Genomic DNA, 18,491 nt, shown 5'->3' with positions numbered 1-18,491 from the left:
TAAGGTTTGAAATGGATTATATGAAAGCTTGGCTTTTACATTTTTTCTACTCTCATTTCCCTGCATGGTTAGATTTCTTTAATGAGATATAAACTTAAATTATAAACTGAAATCTAGTCAGCTTCTTGTACTACCAAGACTGTACATGTCCATGATTCCCTCTTCAGCTGCAGCCCTTTCTGTGGCAACATAGCCAGAGGAAAGGAAAGGTTGGGTCCCCCAACCACCTGGTGTTCCTTTTCAAGGGTACAGGAAGCTACAGTAGGATGGAGTTGTTGGTAAAGCTCCATTCCTCTAGCAGAACTCTGCTTCCTATCTTACAGCATTCAAGAAATTCCCCAACCCCTCAGCTGGGAGCAGGGGGTTGCAAAAAGAACAGGAAAGTGGGAAAGCCTCATTTCACAAGCAGAACTCCATTATAATTCCTACCTTTCAGGATCGAATTCACAATCCTGTTACTTAAAATGGTATATACATCATATTAGAAAGGATATTAAAATGTATTTTTAAACTATTTAAAATCACTTTAATTTACATTTCCCTGCATGTAAAAAACATATTCCAGGCATCTCTAGCAGGAAATCTTTTTTTTTTTTTAAACCAACATATCTATATTGCTTATCAGAAAGAAATTTTGAAGATCAAAAAAACTTTAAGATAATAATGTGTATTTCCAAATATTACTCTTTAGCAATATTTGCAATTTGCAATCTGCTCTGATGTACTAGAAAAACGTAAACACACACAAACACACCCCAAATGCAGCTATGCCAACAGAGATAAGACAGATATTTCCTTCAGTGTAGTTTGCAACTGCAAATGTTATTCTTTACTTTTAGCCTTATAACTGAATAGCATGTGTGAAATTGATAGTGCTAATTTACTGCAGAGTAAAGAACAACATTAACATAAGTCTATATTTATATGGCAGAAAAGTGGAATGTGATGGATGTCAGAACTATACTTATGTACTGTGGTTTACAGAAATGGCAGTAACACTGATTCTAAAGTTAATCAAAAGGAAACAAACACCCTGTCCAGTCAGGAAAATAAGATCTAACCCAATAGTTATTGGAACAAAATTATCAGAATAAAATAATAACGAGCAGACTTTAAAAATTACTTGTTTATCTGACAATTCCTTTCTTATCTTTGTAAGAAACAAGTAAAATGTAGAAGACACTTCAACTCTTAATCACAATGCCATCTACATGTTAACAAGTGTTTCCCCATAAAACAAGACAAATGTTACAAATTCCCTTGTTCAAACTGGTACAAGGGAAATGTGATAGCACACAAACACAACTATATTCACCAAGGAGCATGCATATATACTTTGGTTTTTCTCACTGTTGTTTCTTTCTTTCCCAGTTATTGAATAATTTCTAAAATTCTTTAGCTGACTAAGTTAAATAGAGGCTTGAAAACCGTACCTTGGTATCATGTCGTACTGCTGAGACCGGAGTGACTTCCTCTTTCTTTTTTTTACTCTGTTCCTCATCCTTCTCTTCTTCTGCCTTTTTCTCTGGAGTCACAGTGGTTATCAAGTTGGTTTGAGAGATGCCCTTTGTTGTGGCATACTGGCCAGTACCAACCTCTGCAGCAGACATAGAATCCTTCATGTACATTTCATGGTTTTCATTCACTGATGCTAAAAGCAAATATAATTTAAAGAGGTAAAACCTGAAATAAAGTATTCTCTGTAAAGCTAACTAAAATAAGTAATGGATTATGAGAACTTGCCAAAGAGATGACATGTTTCAAAAACATGCAGAAACATGTATAAATGCTAATTAAATTTGCTAGGGGGTTAAATTAATTTACACGAGTATGCACAATATTGAGGATTTGTATGTATTTGCACACATGCAGATGCTCCATAACATTTATTCAGAATACTTATAGATATAAACTGCTGAATGCATTACACAATGTTCCTTGTATAAGAGAATGCAAGGAACAATCAATATTGCTCTAGAGTCATAAACAACAACAAAAGGCTTAGTATTTTAGCTATAATGTAACCAAAGGCAATCCAAACAAAATGAAGCTGGAGAATATTGTGAACCTAAAAACAACAATACAGAGATCCAAAGAAGGTTCTCTAAGGAGAAACCTGAATATGTAAAAAAACAATTTCAAGAACCTGTAAAAAGTATCATTTCATTAAATAATAATTTACATCTCTACAATATTAAATACATAAGCAACATGTAATCAAGTGACACTGATATTCCAAAATTAATACATTTGATAATGAGAGAGCCAAATGGATAATTGTTGTTTATTATGTGTCACCTTTTCTCTTCACTTTGGCAAGCCCGACTGTGTACACATTCCACTGTAATCATGACAACTTAGTATGTCAGTTCTCCTGGTGACATTTCATAGACATATTTGAGAAAAGCCATACATATAAAAAGAGCTGCCACCCAATTAAAAAATGCTTAACTGATTATTTGTATGAGTCAATAATTCATCTTAAGTCAATAAATCATATAACTATATATCTGCATAAATATTTCTAAAGGAAGAATTCTGTAATGTATATGCAGGGCTATTTTGGGGCAGGAACGCACAGGAATGGAGTTCCGGCTGGCTCCCGAGTTGGCCACGCCCAGCAGGAACTCATTAGCATAATAGGCCACACCCAACAGCAGAAACTCATTAGGATTGGCTACATTAGGGGTGTGTGGCCTAACATGCAAAGGGTTCCTGCTACAAAAAAGCCCTGGGTTTTGACAACAAACAAGGTAAACAGAATAAGAAGCAAAAGGTGGGTGTGGCTGGATGAGCACACTTCTGGTAACGTGGGGTGTGGCCTAATATGCTAGTGAGCTGCTATGTCGGGGTGTGGCATAATATGCTAATGAGTTTCTGTTGTTGGGTGTGGCATATTACGCTAATGAGTTCCTGCTGGGCTTTTTCTACAAAAAAAGCCCTGTGTATATGTGATTCCTCAGTGGGAAGAGGCATTGTCCCTTTCTCACACAGGAGAAAACCCTCCTATAGAAACAGTAGCTTCAAATCTGCAGTTTTTAAAAATACTTGAATTAAAAATAATTACAAATTTAACATCTGCTACCCAATTAACTGGGAACTCTTTTATAGTTGATTGAAAGGTTTGTAATCAATCTACTTGGATTACATGGTGCAGGCCCACCAAATTCCTCTGACTAGCCAGTTAACCCAGATGTGACCATCCGCAATCATTCCTCACTAATCATTTTGCACTAAAAATATTAATTTACTATTTGTAGCTCTAAATGAGCCCCAGATTTCCTGAGAAACTAACTCTCAATGGATGCTCCTGGGTACCAGGCTCAACTAAGGTTCTATAAGTTAGTTTTTACATACTCAGTGCTCCAAATCTTTATTTTTTTCTTTCCAATGAACTGGAACACCTTCTTTACATCCAAACCAGATGCAATGAAAACATATTGCCTCTTGTAGAATTATACTACAGACTATTATTCAATTTTAAGGAAGCACATGCACATCAGTGGCAAACTGAGCACCGACTTTAAAAGCAGCAATGGTAGCAATTATATGCATTCTTCCAAGTAGCCGACATATGATGCTGAAACCATTAGGACTACACTTTTTGGTGTGGAAAAGTGTGTAACGGCTAGACTGTGTTTGAACATGGAAAAGCCAGCTTTAGTTCTCCATTGTACTTTGTATTTCTCTATGTCTTAACAAAGTTTTTGTGGGATCAACTTTCACTCTGAGCTCCTTGGAAGAAAAGCAAGATAGAAATAACTAGATGAAAGCCAGATGTTACACCGTGGCGCCCTAGTGACTGGTAATTTTATATTTGATTAATTCCAAAATCAATGCACACTTGAATAACCTATATTCACAGGTGTCAGGGTATGCAAGATAAACACTGTAGTGTAAACTTATTTGATGTTTAATTCCAACCCCCTCTTTATGTATGCTTCGTTCACAGTGATTTTGCAAGTTAATGTATTCAGAACTCTGAAACCTCAAACAGTTTCCTATGAAAAGAGCTCCATACTACTTATTCACACTTGAGTCAACACAATAAATGACTACTACTACAACTACTACTACTGCTGCCAACTACAACTACCTCTGCAGGGTTTGTTTTCTGAAGTTGAAAGATGTGTATACTTCAAATTCACATCTATCAAAATTTACTAGACTATCTTTTCCTCCATCATCTCTCCTCACTAAATCCTCCAATCATTTATCCCAGGCTTATGGCCTGCCCATAAGAACATGACATCACCTATACATACATACAACACAACACATCACTTGCTTGGGACTGTGGCGGAATGGGCCCGCGTCAGCTGGCAGACCCCGCTCTGCCCACCCCTCCTTTGCCTGACCACTGCCTCCGGGTTTTGCTGCCACCACTGTCCCTGTCTTGGGCTCTGGTTAGGTGGGACAGCCTCCTAACCTCCCTCTGATGTCACTAGGAACAGGGCTCCCCTGGCCGTTTTGCCCTTGTTCTCCTCAGGGAGTCCCCAACCCACTCCTAGCGTGTCCAAGTGGCTGGGGGAACTATGCGGTACAGAGGAACTTCTCAATGTCAACAGTAAAAGGATTTATTTTGAAACCACTCAACTATATACAGGCATATTAACAGTGAACTGAAGAATCAAAATAAAGGTGACAAAATCTCTCCATCTCTCCCTTCTCTACACATACCCTGTCTAGATGGTCTGCAAGGCAGGCACATGACTTGCTTTCACTGGAGAAGGTTAGGTTAGCACAACTCCCAACATGGCCTCTGCCTCCTGCAGACTCCAGCCGACAGCCTGACTGGCTTCAGACTTCTGACAGACCAACCTCAATTCTGATAGACTGGCTTCCCGCCCAAAAGCTCCACTATATCCAACAGCCCTTCCCGCCCAGGAAGTGGCTCTCCCTCCTGCAGCATTCTGGGGCAGATCTCCTCACAACCTTGATGGACTTCCTGTCCTCTCTAGGGAGCTGCCCTCAGACTACTGGTTGGAGACAGGAGGGGGGAGGAATGAGAAGGAGACTAGGTCAAGGTCTACCTCAGGTTTGATGGTCCCCTCCTATATGGCCCACACCAACTTAAACATATACATAAAATGGCGTTTCTCCACAGGGACCATTATGCTTTGTCCATTGATTATGCTACTAAGATGGCAACTATCACATTTACTAGGTAACAATACATCTCCTCCTAACACAGAGCTAAGGGCAGTTCATTAGAAGACAGCAAAACACTAACAGTGGGTGAATCAGAGCATTGTATCAACAAGGGTCCATGCTGTTTATCCTAGCAGTACTACAACATGGCAGCACAATATTAATTGCATTTATGCTACAGTTTATACTGAAACATTTTGCAGAGACTGACTTTTATTTTACAAAATTTATATCCTGTCTTTCTGCCATCACAAGGCAGACCTGCTATTACAACTGAATCAGAAGAAAAATAACACCCAGAACTATTTGTACTCCCAAGATTCATGCAGTAAGGTCAGGAGTTGCTTGGTAACCAGCAGGAATTTAATAATTTTACAACTCGAAGGATCACTATTAACAAGTGATAACCATCCATATTATCAGTTGCACCAAGGAGCAATGTGTATTAGTACTAATCTATACGGAACATCAATGGTATGGGGGGTTGGTTGGTTGACTTTCTGTGCTCTTCAGCATCTGCTACATTCAACATTCTTGAAATCCACTCAGTCACCTTAATTTTAAGAAGTACAGGTGTCTAAATTAGAGCTTCACAGGAAACAATCATATGCCATTATCTGCATGCAATTAAAGCACTATTGTATTTAAAACTGGTTAGATAAGTTTATATTTCTTAGCATCAGGCTTGGTTAGTTTTAAAGGGCTTTATTTATATTACAAAACAACACAAATCAATTTAATTTCATAAAAAACTGTATGCATGCAAGCAAAGCCATGAAGTGGGCAGCTGCTAGTAAACCAACATGAAAACCTTACTTCCCTACCTGCCCTTGTAAAGTTCACAGGCAACAAGATGCAACCTAAACTAGTGAGGTTCTGACAGCAATGGTTATACATGCTGAATACAGCCTTTTGGTTAGGAACATGAGTGCATGGTTTAGATTTAGACAGGAATTCCTGTCTGACCACATAGCGCCAAACCACTTTAGCTGGGGGACCATGAAAAACTGGAAAGAAAATAAAGGGTCCCAAAGAAAGCATCTGAGGGAACAGGTTGTCAAGGGAATGGAAGTGCTGTTATTTCTCTTTCTGCAGTTTTTCAGGATTGCCACTGAAAAAACCCAGGAAAGACAATACTCTAATATTTATTTAGTTTCTTTATCTAATCTTTCTATAGTAAATGAAAAATCATGCTTATACTTACAAATGTCATCTGGCAATAGCTCAGGAGACACGAGATAACAAGAGGCTTAAATCTATTCTGTAACAAGATTGTTCCTTAAGAAACAAAGAGATAAAATACAAAAGGGAAAAAAAAACTCCACTAAGAGCATCTTACCCCCATCTAGGCTGCGAGACATAGTATAGCGTTTGCTTGAAGAACGCTCAAAATAAGGTGCTGGGCGGTCTATCAATGCACTGGCTCTCCTCGTTTGGGCCTGTGTCCTCCCACTGTAACGAAACTTGGAACCCAGCGTAAGGAATTTTTTGGGAGGGGCTTCGGGTAGCAAGAGCCTAGAATGTATCAAAGCAAATTAATAGCATGAATTTGTAACTAATTTTGCATTAAAATGAAGTTTTGTGTATTTAAGCCCATATTCTACAATAGAAAAGATATGGATGTAGGCCTCAGTATTATGATATTTTTAGTTAGTACTGTACTATGTAAGAATTGGCTGAATACTTTGAAGTCTAATGGAACTATGTCAGCTATTGTCCTGAACAAAAACAGTTGGCTCTTCACAGCAAACACAAAAATGAAATTTAACGGATAAGCACCTGACTGTGATTAATGAGAAAGACAGGTTGCTTACCTGTAACTGTTGTTCTTAGAGTGGTCATCTGTGCATTCTCATTTATGGGTTTTGTGCATGACAGAAGCTGATCTCAGAAACATCTATAGCTACAAAATGGTGTGAAAGTCCCCTCCCTCTCCCAGCATAGAGATACACCATGCATGCCCGGAGGGGAGGAGCCGCACCTCTCCACTCACTACCTTCCACCTTTGTGGACACTGCTAACATGCATATTACCTGCAGCAGGGAAGGAGAGAGAGTTGTGTGAATGCACAGATGACCACTCCAAGAACAACAGTTACAGGTAGGCAACCTATCTTTACTTTCTGGATGTGTATCACACTGATGGGTGTAGATTAGCAAGCTTGCCTACCTGGAGCTGGGTGCAGGCACTGCTTAGGAGAAGATGGTCTAAAGAACAGTTCACCCAAGGGAAGCACCCCCGAGTGCTCTAATGTTTATTGTACAGTGCTGCACAAAGGTGATGGGAAAAGCCCATGTGGATGTTCAATAGAATTCAGGAAGTGGTATTCCCTTGATGAAAGAATGGGATACTGCTATGGATCTGACAGAATGCTGACAGAATGATCCAACTCAACTCACTCCAACTCAACTCACTATTATGTGAGATCCATCTGCAGGGCCTCTGTCAGGTTAGTCTTTGTGGTTGCTGCCACAGGATATGAAAAGCCATACATGTGAACAGAAGGAAAAGGTGTGGACGATGTAAAAGGTCAGTGCCCTCCTGATGCCAAACAAGTGCAGGATCCTCTCTGTATCAGTAGTGGGTGTCTGGAAGAAGCTAGGCAGAATGATATCCTGATTCAAATGAAAATCAGAAATAACCGTAGGTATCAAGGAGATGCCAGGGTGTAGTATTACCTTGATCCAATGGAAATGGAAGGAAAAAAGGTCAGCCCTGATAATGGTCAATTCACATGACTGCCCTGCTGAGCAGAGGGAGATTAGGAAGGCCATCATAAAGAAAAGGAGTCTCAGATCACATGAAGTGTCACTTCTTTCTGTAGACTCGCAGCCATGGAGATGAAGACTGTCTTCTAGATGCTTCAGCAGTCAGCCAGTCAGCGATGTATGAGAAGACTGTTCTGCCACAGCACCTCAAGTGAGCGGCAACCCCTGCCGTGCATTTGGTAAAGAAACTTGGGGCAATGATGAGGCTGAAGGGCAACAGTTTGTACTGAAATGGCTCTTGGCCACTGCAAACCTGATGTTGAGGCCTGACTACAGTTTGGAAGTAAGCATCCCTTAGACCCACCCCCCATAATAGAAGAAGTATGGAGGAAAGTGTAATCCTGAACTTGCAAGGTGTAATAAAGAGGTTGATTGTTCCTCACTATAGGCATGCCTTTATGTTAGTGCACCTTAATGCCCTACCATCTAGAGTTTTCCAAGTGAGATATCTCAAGATTTACTCTGATAGACTATGCAACTGTGGTGCAGGTAGTAGCGTAGACACTCTGTACCATGTGACCTTTGAATGTGATTACTTTTCTGAGCCTAGAAATCTTTTAATTCTTCCTTGCCTCCAAAATATAGATCATATAGAGGCATACCTCTTTTATTAGGCGATAATAGCAGACCTATCACTCTTTTAGCTGTGAAATTTTATGCATCTGTGACAGATTTTCACAGCCATTCAAATTTGGTCTAGCTTTTCCTATATTTTAGTAATTTGCTTAAAACTAATAAGTTAAGCAGCAGCATGAGGTAGTAGTAGCAATGAAGTGGTTGGCACCTCTGAGGTCCAGAATGGGATGGAGGCATCCATCCCCCTTGGGCATGGTGAAGTATCGGGAATAGAATCATTGACCTCTCTAAGACCAAGGAATAGGGTTTACTGCTTGCTTAAGGCGTAGGGATTCTTTGCTTGAGAAATACGGCAGCAGAAGGGGATAGATCCGAAGACAATGATGGGTGATACTGTTGTGTTTTATGGCATAGCTAAGTGTGACTACAGTGAGCAGTGGAAGTTATGACTTCCCACACATGTAAGTGTCAACTTCTGGAGATGGAAGGGGGTGGGGGAAGTCAGCCTGAATCTGAAAATCCCATCTTGATGCTGGAGGACTGTTTGGAAGGAGAAGATGAATGTGATCTTCATGTAGGATGACATGATTGTGGGTTAGAACCCTGATCAGGGTACAACTTGAAGGGCTGTTTGACATTCTACTAATTAGTGCCAGTGCCTGGTGGACTGCAGTTTGGATGAAAATGTGGCAAGGCCCATAGACTGTGTGGCAGTCTACTTTTTAGAAAGTTGTCAGTCTTGGTCTGAACAGACCTTCCTTGTCAAAAGGAAGGTCTTCAGTTCTAACTCTGACATCTGGGGCCAGAGCAGAAGACCATAACTAGGTATAGTGACAGAGAGCTAGGGCAGAGGTCATTTGCCTCCTCCCAGTTTCAGCAACATGGTAGTGAGGATTTGTTGCTTTGTAATTCAAAGAGCTTTTGCCCCTAAATGTAAGGGCCATCAGTTGTAACTAATGGGCCAGGAAGATTTTCTCCCACAGAAAAAGCTGGTACCATAAGAAGCAGGCTTGGTAGCTGGGAATCACAGATGTCATAGCATCAGAGGTTCCTACCAAAGTTATTAAGTTTCCTGCAGTGGGGGGCAGAGTGGGATGCGTGCTGTGTTTTGCCCAGAGCAGTTTCAACAATGTCACATTGCAGTGTTTTATACTGATTGAGTAAGCCACCCTGAGCCGGCTCTGCTGGAAGGGCGGGGTAAAAATCCAATAAATAAATAAATAACAATGACAGAGTCAGTCAGTGTATAAGAATGCACATTCTTGTTGGCAACCTATAGAGGTTATACATTTTTCTAGAGATGGGAGAGTGGGAGGAGGGCTTGTCCCAAGAACCTCCGTCAATCTCATTGAGACTTTTCACTGGCTAAAGGGCTACTGGTGGATGGCTATCAGAGTCCAAGACTGGGCCTGGCGTGACTGGAGTCTGCTTTTACGGATTTGCACTCGTATATATCTGGTCTCAATATGTCCCCATAAAATACCAGTAAGATATAGTCTGGTAACCAGATGATATTCAGGATTCTTGGGAATACTGGTATCTGGGTCCTGAATACTTCCAAAAATATTTCCAGCATTTGAAGGATCCCAGGCCTCCCCCCCCCCCTTTAATAGGTTTCCTGGGCAACAAGGGGAGGAGAGGCATCTCTCTCAGGCAAATGGGATCACACATTAGAGGAGCTCTACCTGTCTGCCCAATCATGACGGTTGTCTCATAGTCTTTATGACTATGGACAAAGAGGATAACAAGCAGGCCTGGCTGCTTGAATCCTATTGCAGAATGAGATTTTTGGAGAGTTATCCCTCCGGCTGCTCTGGTCTGTCTGTGCCTCGGATTAACTGCACTGCCTTCCTGGGAAGACCTTGTTTTGTGCCAGGACTGGTTTGCCTTTCATTTAAAAATATTATTTAAACTATTATTATTTCAAGTTTTTCTCTATTTTTTATTTTTGTCTGATGGGTTGTAGTGTATGTGTGGGATGATTTCTTTCTGATTCTTCTAAAAATAGTTTTATTTGATTTGGTTTTGTGATGTTTTGGGTTTAAAAGGCTTGGGATATGTTGCTGAGGTCTTTTCTCTTGGTTTGTTTTAGAATTTTTAACTGCTTTGCATTTTAACTTTTAAAGGGGATTTTCAAGGTCGTTACTGTTTTTTTTTTAAAAAAAAGTTTATCCTTTGGCGTTCTTACGGTTCTGGGTTTACAGCTGTCCTTCTATAATCAGAGTTATTCCAAAAAATAAGCTTTTGTTAGGTTTCTAAAATAATGATTAGCCACTTAAAAAAATTATAATAATTGGAGTATAAGGCATACTTTTTAAAAAAATTATTAGGCTGACCTGTGCTTCAAAGTGATTGAAGCCAGGTGGTTTAAAAATTGGGTTTAAGCTGAATTTTTAATCTTCCAAAAATTAAAATCAAATTTTCAGACATGCTAGGGACTAATTTAATTTTTGGGAAGAAATAGGTTTTGCTTGTAGGTTACGAAAAATAAAATAAATAACTGAAGTTTCTAGAAAGAGTTTCATAGTTCCATCTCAGGTGTAGTTACAAAAATGTTTGCCACATTTCCAGCCTAGGTGTAGTTGTACAAATAAAAAAAAGTTAAGTGGTGTGGACTGTGAAAAAAGGCAACTGCAGATTAGTTCTGAAGAGGAAAAAGTCAGGGGCAGCAAGTTAGTGAGTTGGGTCCAAGAGCAGGTCAGTTAGTGCTCAGTGTAGCACAGCTAGTTTACTTTGGTGAAGCAGTCCATGGGGACAAAATGAGCAATAGGAGGAAAGTGCAGCAGGGCTGGGGGGGGGGGGGAGCTAAGTAGGAGAGGAGGAGGGCTGAGGGGAAGGGTGCAGCTTCCCCCCACCTGTGTAGAGGCCAGACCCACAGCAGTTTTGTTCCAGCCCATCCTCTGGCCGCAGGAGATGAAATTTTCATACCTTTTTGTAACGCTAGAATTTTCTGAGATTGGCTTCCATGCAGGCGCAAAGCCCATCAGTGTGATGCACAGAGACCACAAAGAAGTAATGCATTTGCCTGAGCTCCTTGACCCCTGCAAGCACTATCCTCCTCTCGTCTTAGGAGAAACATGTGTGGTGTAGTGGTTAAGAGTGTCAGACTAGTACCTGTGAGACCCGGGTTCTAGTTTCTGCTTGTGCCATCGAAGCTCGCTGGGTGACCTTTGGCCAGTCACACTCCCTCAGCCTAACCTACCTCACAGGGTTGTTGTGTAGATAAAATGGAGGAGAGGAGAACAATGTAAGCTGCTTTGGGGAGAGAGGTAGGGCACAAATGACTTAAATAAATAAAAAATCAATAAACATGACATTTGCCATTAAATCCACTTTCATTGTGAAATCATGCTCCCTAATGTGGCACATAAAAATCAATTTTAATAACTAATGTTATCTCTCACATGCTTAATCTTCGCACCATCTATATTGACTTGTTTACATTCAGAGTACTGCCAAGTTGTACCATGTGTTTCTCTTCAATGTTTGCAGCTACTGAAACTTTTTGTCTGTACTTCGGTCATCTCATATACAGGTAATTTATGTTTTCTTTGCTGCCAACAATCTTCCTTTTCTATCAAAGCAGTGATAGCAGGAACAACAGCATCACTAGTGATTAGGGATCAGCACAAAGCTACCCACAACCCTAAATTTGCACCTAAAATTGTGGTTTGTGAGCTGAGGTCCATGTGAACTTGCCTCATGACCCCCCCATGATCTTCCATGTGGTTTTTGGAGGTTTGGGCATCTCGTGGTGGGGTGTGTCGGCAGTGTTCGTGGCAGACATGCTGGCACCAATCAATTATTATCATCAAAGCAATTGGGGGGGGGACTTCTGCAGCCCTAGAAACACCAATAGTGTCCCTCTGAAGCTTGACAGGCAACACTGGCTGCTAATAAGAGAGCTCCCATTCTGCTTTATGGGAGCAGAATGATATATACCTCCAAGCTCACACGCAGCCATTGTTTTCTGTTGGCAGCAAATGTGCTGCACATGCGTTAGTTAGAGGCACAGAGGGAAGGGAACTGGAAATCCCATATAAACTGCTCTGGGACTGGAATAACAGCCCTCCAAGTGGAATGACAGCCCCTGGGAATGGCAGAAGCATTCTAGCAGGGGATTGACAGCCCCCAAGTGGAATTATGGCCCCTGGGAGTAGCAGAAGAATTCTGGGGCTGGAATGACAGCACCTGGAACGGAATGACAGCCTTGGGGAGCAATAGAAGTGTTCTGGGAGCATAAGGACAGCCCCCTGAACTGAAATGATGGCCCTTGGGAGTAGCAGAAGTATTCTGGAAGTGGAATGACAGCCCCTGGGAGTAACAAAACTGTTCTGGAACTAGAATAACAGCCCCCAAAGTGGAATCAAAGCCACTGGGAGTAGTAGAAGTGTTCTGGGAGCATAAGGACAGCCCCCTGAACTGAAATGATGGCCCTTGGGAGTAGCAGAAGTGTTTAGGGGCTGACATGACAGGCCCCAGATTGGAATGACAGCCCCTGGGAGTAACAAAACTGTTCTGGAACTAGAATAACAGCCCCCAAAGTGGAATCAAAGCCACTGGGAGTAGTAGAAGTGTTCTGGGATTGGAATGAAAGCCTCCCCCCACTTGAATGAAGGCCCCTGGGAGTTGCAGAAGTGTTCTGGGACTGGAATTACATCCCCCAGAGTGGAATGATAGCCATTGGGAGTAGTAGCAGAGTCAGATATGGGAATAACAGCCCCCAAAGTGGATTGAGAGACACTGGGAGTAGTAGAAGTCTGAGACAGGAATGGCATCTCCCCACTTCCGGTCTGGCTAAGAGCAGAGGTGTTCTGAGACTGGAATGACAGCTCCCAGAGTGGAATGACTACCCCAGGGAGTAGCATAAGTGTTCTGGAGCTGGAATGACAGCCCCCTGAGTGGAATGACACTCCTATCTCAGAAGATTTCTACTACCAGTGGCTGTCATTCTACTCTGGCGGCTGTCATTCCAGTCTCCCACAAGATACTCCCAAGAGCTATCATTCCAGTTGCAGAGGCTGTCATTTTAGTGCCAAAACACTTCTGCTGTTCCCAGGGGCCATCATTCTATTCTCGGGGCTGTCATTCCAGTGCCAGTAGACTTCTCCTACTTTCAGCAGCCCCCATTCCACTCATTCCAGCCCCTGAACATTTCTGCTTGTCCCAGGGGCCATCATTCCACTTGGGGAGCTATCATTCCATTCACAAAATACGAATTCTATTTCTGGGGACTGTCATTCCACTCTGGAATGGCTGGAGATCCTGGAGGTTTTTTGTCATCTTCTGTGTGTGGAACAGTGGTCACTGGAGGTGTGTGTGTGTGGGAGGTATTTGTGAATTTCCTGGATTGTGCAGGGGAGAGAGAGGTATTTGTGACTTTCCAGCATTGTGTAGGAGTTTGGACTAGATGACCCTGGAGGTCCCTTCCAACTTATGATTCTATGTAACTATAACAATTTAAAAGATTGTAACATAATATGACAAAAGATTAAAATTCAATTCTATACATAAATCACAAGGTGGCGATAGTGTAATTAAAATGCTCTCAGAAAAATTTAGCACTTGTATGTGTACTAAATCTACTTATTTTTAACAAGTGGCAAAGAATTCCCACCAATCAGTATATAGAAAGTACACCAGGGGTGGTTTGGTACAGTTATGCTTATAGTACAGTTGATGCTTATTTCTATGTGTCTCATTTTTAATGAAACCATTAAAAAATATTGTACCTGAAAAACGTATGATGTTCAACACAAACTTTCCACAGACGTTTTGCAGCACGATGATTTGGTAATTTAAAACCAATAGTGCTTTCAAACTGCTCAAACTAGGGGAGAAAAAGAACATTCATTTATTTGCAATGCAAGGTATATCAAATACATAATGCCTGAGATTGTTATTTCAGTCATCACTCTAAAGAGGTATTCACATTTGTACAAACAAATGACATAAATCTGACTGGGAGACCACTGTTTAGTTTGCCAACTTAAGCAATTAACAGGGAATTCTGTTTTTATAGTTGCCCTTGAAACTTTGATTTGGCCCCTTGTGAGAGATCGACTTCTGGGTCAGATGTAAGAACATTCCTGATGGACTGTATCATTCCATTAAGGTCACACAAAGGACAGCATTAAGGTAAGAACAGACAACTTTTACTTGGGATCGCCTAATGGCTTGAATGTTTGTATCCAATTAACAGTATTTTAAGTCATAACATTCAAAGTTCATCCTGTTATGGGCAAGCATAACACATGTATAAAAAATTATTTGGAAATACAAATGCCACAGCATAACATCTTGTTAAAATCAAAAGAAAGCACACCTGTTTTTGTACTGTACATTTTGTTGAGAATTTCTAGTTTCATTTCAGGCAGAAACTATTTTAAAATCCATTAAATCTACATTTAACAAATACGACCTGTTTTAGCACCTCAATCAAAATGAAAGTTTTGGGAAAGCTGAAGGTATTTGCCTACGTTCCAATTCAAAGTGAAAATCCTTTATTTTTGGGATATCTGTACTTTACAGTGCTTTCCCCCCTTCATTTTAGTACTACTGCACGCCACCACAACCATCACGCAAGATACACACTACTACCCCGCCGGCATCTCCTTTCAAGCTACCCATACGAGCAAATTCAGCATGTATCTCACAATGAAAGATGTATCTCACAATGAAGGGTATTTGGTGCCATCTGTTGAGTACAAGAAGTGCTGTGAGAAAAGCCCATTCTCTCTTCTCCCAGCTCTGGGAGGTGGGGAATCTCTGCTTCGTAATGTGTTCTAACAAAAAGCGAATGATGACAGGATGATACATCGTGCATATATCTGGGATTTCTAATTAGATGCTGTCCCTTTTGTTCATATACCTAGTTGGGAAGTCTTTGTGTAGTAGAAGTGGCTTGAATACTGTCCCAAAATTTCCTTGCCTCCTCCATCCTGCCGCAGTCCCAAATGCCTCCTAAAGTGGGGGACAGAGGACCCCAGGACAAACATGAGTGGAGAGTGAGATGTATGCAGCTGGAGGAGGTTCTTCTTGATGGAAACACAGTTCTCCCTGGTTTTCATAAAACTAAGCAGGGCTTCTTCTTCCTTTTTTGAAAAAGAGGTGCTGGAACTCTCAAGAGGGAAATTAAGTTTTCAGTCTGTCCATTGAAAACTCATGAACTTTTAAACATTTTTAAAAGAATTTTGTCAAAGAGGTTCCAGAACTCTGTTCTGACTCGTTCCCCCAGGGAAAAAAGCCCTGGAACTAAGGCATATTCTCACTGTCAGTTCTGTCAATTCAGTCTCAGGGAAAACTTGACACTTAAAACACACACTGAAAGTTGAATCCTGAAGAAGGTGATAGGCGAACATCACCATTGTGGCATGCTCTGTGAGCAATGCAGGCTTTTTCTGCAGCCTTGTAATTTAGCCCCTAATGACATCTTGTGAGGCCTAATTCTCACTGAGATGATAAATGCTCCCTGCACCATTCAAACTGCAAGTGGGGGCTGGCATTACTGAGTGCTCCTCCATTAAAAAAATTAGATTCAGTTATTTAAAAACATAAAATGTCTAGAGGAGGACTTCTCCCAAATATTTACTGTTTTTAAATTATTGGCAGAAGAAGTAACTGTTTATTGGAAATGAAAGAACTGTAGTAATTTAAGCAGATGTGAACTTGACAACGGATGCAGTGACCTACTTTTTCAGTGTCTACTACAGCTCTGACCTGGATAGTGCAGACTAGCCCGATCTCTCATGAGATCTCAGAAGCTAAGCAAGATCAACCTTGGTCAGTTCCTGGATGGGAGACCACTGAGGAATACTAGGGCCATGACACAGAGGCAGGCAATGGTAAACCACTTCTGACTACCTCTTGCCTTGAAAATCCCATGGGGTCACCACAAGTCAGCTGTGACTTGATGGCAAAAAGAAGAAGCCCAGCGGTTTCACACTATTTGCTATGATCCCTCTCATACCACCAGAGGGCAATCTTTCAACAGTAGTGTGTTAAGATTTTAGATAACTGAGAAATTAAAATGTCTCCTAAAGCTAAAAACCTAGCATATAAAATTCACAACTATTTGACAAGAAAGGTATATTTAATTGGGTTAATGGCTTTTAAGGTGTACATGTGTGTGTGTGTGTGTGTGTGTGTATGAGAGCACAAATTATTTGTAATAAGAATAGAAAAGGTTACTTGATTCACTCAGGCACCTGTTCTCAGGTCCATTCAGTAGAGACAAGCTGGCTCAAAACATCAGCCCTTTATTTGCAAGCAGACAACTTCAACTGGTATACAAACACTGGAAACTGAACACTCCATTGAAATACATCGCAGCTTAAAAAAATTGCAATGAAAATGCAGAATTGATTTTCCATTAAGGTTTCGGGGCCCAGACAGACTACTCGGGGACTGGAATGACAGCCCCCAGAGTGGAATTCCATTCCCAGAATGCAGCTGCTACTCCCAGGGACCATCATTCCACTCTGGGGGCTGTCATTCCAGTCCCCGAGTAGTCTGTCTGGGCCCAGAGACCTTAAAGAAAAATCCATTCCACATTTTCTTTGCAACTTTTTTTGTGCTTTAGCCCAGATGAGCTTCTGCTGGAAAAGAAACCAGCAAAGACAAGGCCCAGCCAGCTGGGAAGTTCGGCAGCCCTGATCTCCCTTGGAAGGGTGAGGACAGGCAGGGCAGGGGGTGGGGGTGAAGAAGAGAGCCGTGGGCCTGACTGAAGTCCTCAGTGGGCCAGTTCCAGCCTGTGGACCTTAGGTTTGACACCCCCACCATAGACTGCTCTTACTTAATTTCATTTTTCTGTGTTAGTCTGAAGAAGATGGTTGAAATAAATCAGATTGTTACATTCAGCAACTCCCTTGAGTAAAGTGATTTATACCATAGCTCCAGTAAGATCACAAAAGTGTGGGCTTGCAAACTGTTTGTGTCTGGGAAAGGATTTATTGTTTATTTTGGCTGCTTTGGTGAGTATGTTTGTGTGTCCCTTAATAAAGAAGAAGAAGAGGAGGAGGAGGAGGAGGAGGAGGAGGAGATTGGATTTATACCCCGCCCTTCACTCGGAGTCTCAGAGCAGCTTACAAACTCCTTTCCCTTCCCCTCCCCACAACAGACACCCTGTCAGGTAGGTGGGGTGAGAGAGTTCTTTCAAGATCTGCTCTTTCAAGGATAGCTCTGACAGAACTATGGCATGCCCAAGGTCATTCAACAGCTGCAAATGAGGAGTGGTGAATCAAACCCGGTTTTCCCAGATTACAGTCTGCACACTTAACCACTACACCAAACTTGCTCTTTCCAAGCTATGCTTGGAAATGCTACCACAGCCTGACAAGGGACTTGCAGGGGTATGACAAATTACACTTTCATTTAGTGGAAGCGCAGCTGCTGGGGAACCCTTTGAAGGCAAAAAAAGAGAACACGGAAATGAAGACTGTATTCAGGGGAACTGCACTGCTGTATTTTTATTTATTTATTTTTAGGGAATGGTTAACTCTCCAGGCTCCACCCCCAAAGTCTCCAGGCTCCACTCCCCAAATCCCCAGGTATTTCCTGAGTTGGACCTGGCAACCCTATGTGGTTGGCAAGTGGTTTCAGTCATGAAACTGCTGCTGTTGTGAATGGGTAAGCTGCGAGCCTCCCTGAGGTTCAGGACTCATGCCAGGGATAGGAATAAATATGTTGCTGTTGTTGTTGATGATGATGATGCAGCTCTCTGCAGGCCCTGGAGTGACTACCACTGGAGTAGATTAATGTATCAATACATCTCTCATATTACTGAAAAATTGAGCAACCACCATTATAAAGTTCACACTGCTTTAGACATTGTGGTGCACTAGGATCTGAAGGGATTAGTAGACCAATATACAACTCCCAGTTTAGTCGGGACATCATTGGGTATCCTTGGACGTCAATAATCTGGAACCTGACCTACTTTATAGGTATGATAGAAAGGTAAATGAGAGGAATTCTGAAACATTATACCTGCTGAAG

The 18,491-nt window shown here is 41.5% G+C and overlaps 1 protein-coding gene across 6 annotated transcripts in view; it reads right to left on the bottom strand.

Annotated features, from left to right (window-relative positions):
- The window catches only part of EPB41L3 (erythrocyte membrane protein band 4.1-like 3), a 167,218-nt gene that overhangs the window by 43,636 nt on the left and 105,091 nt on the right, over positions 1–18,491 (bottom strand). For 4 of the 6 annotated variants that reach the window (XM_015420232.1, XM_015420226.1, XM_015420231.1 and 1 more), the window contains exons 10-12: positions 14,228–14,325; positions 6,491–6,666; positions 1,434–1,651 (exon numbers count right to left, since the gene is read on the bottom strand). In XM_015420232.1, the coding sequence (XP_015275718.1) occupies positions 1,434–1,651; positions 6,491–6,666; positions 14,228–14,325 (492 nt within the window). The remainder of the gene's footprint in view (positions 1–1,433; positions 1,652–6,490; positions 6,667–14,227; positions 14,326–18,491) is intronic. The other 2 variants (XM_015420228.1, XM_015420230.1) reach the window with 1 other exon arrangement.

The sequence above is a fragment of the Gekko japonicus genome, unplaced genomic scaffold (genome assembly GCF_001447785.1).
Source record: "Gekko japonicus isolate JY-2015 unplaced genomic scaffold, Gekko_japonicus_V1.1 scaffold209, whole genome shotgun sequence".
NCBI classification, from domain to species: domain Eukaryota; kingdom Metazoa; phylum Chordata; class Lepidosauria; order Squamata; family Gekkonidae; genus Gekko; species Gekko japonicus.
The sequence above is the reverse complement of the archived record's forward strand: the minus strand, read 5'-3'. Positions and strand labels throughout refer to the sequence as shown.